At 33.8% G+C, this 2,500-nt stretch overlaps 1 protein-coding gene across 2 annotated transcripts in view; it reads left to right on the forward strand.

Annotated features, from left to right (window-relative positions):
- LOC122255796 (high affinity cAMP-specific and IBMX-insensitive 3',5'-cyclic phosphodiesterase 8B) overlaps window positions 1–2,500 on the forward strand; it is a 131,681-nt gene that overhangs the window by 111,163 nt on the left and 18,018 nt on the right. The window contains exon 1 of one of the 2 annotated variants that reach the window (XM_086544778.1): window positions 173–923. The exons of the other annotated variant lie outside the window; for it this stretch is intronic. Coding sequence (XP_086400904.1) covers window positions 884–923 — 40 coding nt within the window. The 5' untranslated portion in view covers window positions 173–883. Of the gene's footprint in view, window positions 1–172; window positions 924–2,500 lie in introns of those variants that run through there. 2 annotated transcript variants of the gene reach the window in all.

The raw sequence follows: 2,500 nt of genomic DNA on the forward strand, positions 1-2,500 counted from the left end.
ATAGAAAGGAAAGGAGGAAGGGGGTGGGGTAGCAAGAGAAAGGGAAAGGAGAGTTGCGACACAGGGTAGATAGCAAGAGAAAGGGAAAGGAAGAAGGGAAGGGCAGGAGGAACGATAGTCTGAGAAAGTGAGTGGGTCTTGTGGGGGTGTGGGAGAGGGAGGTACACGTGTCTATAAAGGTTATTTTGAAGTCAATAGCCCGTTTTATCATCTCTGACGTTGATAAGGTGACTAGATAAATGTCTTCTGTTTAGGAAGCACACTCATTGTAACGATAGCAGTGACAGCGGATGGCAGGTTAATAACTCTTCACATTTACTTGGTATCGCTATACTAACCGTATGCAAATAGTAGTAACTTTGCCATCCGCAAGACATTGGAATATTCCATGAATGTCGAAGGGGGGTGCATCGTCCAAGTGTTACACATAAAAGTGTTGTGAGCATTTAATTATCTGGAAATTAAGGACGCGTCATATTAATTAAAATCCGTCATCATATTACTGTTTAGTATTAAGTGCCAGAGACGCACGGAAGAAAACTAAAATGCCAAAGTTATATTTTCCGTGACCAGTCTTTCTCCGCCAGCAGAGAATGGCGCCATCGGATACCAAAAACCGATGCATTAAGTCAACCGCGAGGTTATTTCTGATGAGTTGAGACGAAAAAAAAAAACAAAAAACAAAAAAAAACTACAAAACCTCATTGGTGAAGAGACAGATCTGAGTTCCCACCAGGAGATAGCACATCCATATCGATACTGGATGGAGAAGAAACCCCTGCCTGATTTTTTCTGACATCGTTGTTATTACGCCTGTATTGCTACGCATGAGATTCGTTTGCAATTGGCTATGCAGAGGTAGAGGTGTTCGCAGTTCGTCGAGATGCTACGCAAACTGTTCAAGAGAGAAACAGGAAGCTGGAGTAAGTAAGCCAGTTACTGAAAAGTATATGATGTACATTAATTAAGGGCAAAGTTAGATCGGATACATCAAAATATGATTCTCCAAATTATCTTTTTATTTACTAATATATATGCATATATATATATATATATATATATATATATATATATATATATATATATATATATATATACATATATATATATATATATATATATATATATATATATATACATATATATATATAAATATATGAATATACATATATATATATATATATTATAATATATATATATATATATATATATATATATATATTTACTACTTTCGTCAGACATTTTCATCATCATCATCATAACAACTATAATAATCTTAATAATGAATAATGATAATAGTGATAATAATCTTAATAATGATAATGATGATAATAGTGGCATTAATGGAGATAGCAGTTATTATGTTCATGGTGATGATAATAGCGATAATGATTATGGTAATAATAGCAATATTGATACTGCAAGTGGTAATGATAGTGATGATTGTTCTTCATGTTTATCATTGTCTGTATGATTGTTGGTGTTTTAGCTATTGTTGTTATGTTGGATGTCATCATTATTATATTCATTAATATTGATGTTTTATTGTGATCGTTATTATTATTATTATTATCATTATACATAATCATAGTTATTATTCACCATTATAATTATCATTATGACCCTATTTTTCTTCACTTCTTGCTCCTCCTCCTCCTCCTCATCATCATCATCATCATCATCACCACCACCACCACCACCACCACCACCACCACCACCACCACCATTACCATCACCACCACCATCACTGCATTATCGTCATTGTTATGGTTAAATCCACTATGTAGGATTGGAATGCCATTTTTTATATCTGAACTGCCTCGGTAGTTCAGAAACTATAGACGAACGAAATTCCCATCTGTTCCCGAGAGTAACACCGGAGAGGAAACTCGGGAACTGCACATAACAAGGGATCAAATAATCATAAAGAGTGTGGGAAGAGGATCTGGCATTACTTCCAATCCCTTGGCGAGGTAATGATCACCTTGTGCCCGCGAGAAGGCGTGTAAACTACCAAATGTTATGCAATAGAGATGCGTTTGCCTTGTGTTTCTTGTTTTGCTTTATGTATTTCTTTCTTTTTAGGTTTCATCGTATGATCATCATTGTCATTATCATATTATCATTATTATCATCATCACATAATCATTATTATCATCGGATGATAATTATTATCATCGTCATCATCATCCTCATCGTCATTATTACTATATTATCATCGTCATTATCATCATTATCAATCATCAATCATCATCATCATCGTCATTATCACTAGTAACTTCTTCATAATCACCAATATCATCATCATCATCAATCAATCATCATCATCATCAATCATCATTATTATCATTATCATCATCATCACCATCATCGTCATCTGTATTGTTCACATTACTGCTATTAGTTGTAGTAAATATAACACAAGAGTTTTGTCGCCTTTGTGTGTGTTTTTATTGTTTTATTTATATTGTCATGTTTTATATTAGTCAATACTACTATA

Source organism: Penaeus japonicus, unplaced genomic scaffold (genome assembly GCF_977035675.1).
Source record: "Penaeus japonicus unplaced genomic scaffold, GWHDUDI00000001_assembly GWHDUDI00000015, whole genome shotgun sequence".
Classification (NCBI taxonomy): Eukaryota; Metazoa; Arthropoda; class Malacostraca; order Decapoda; family Penaeidae; genus Penaeus; species Penaeus japonicus.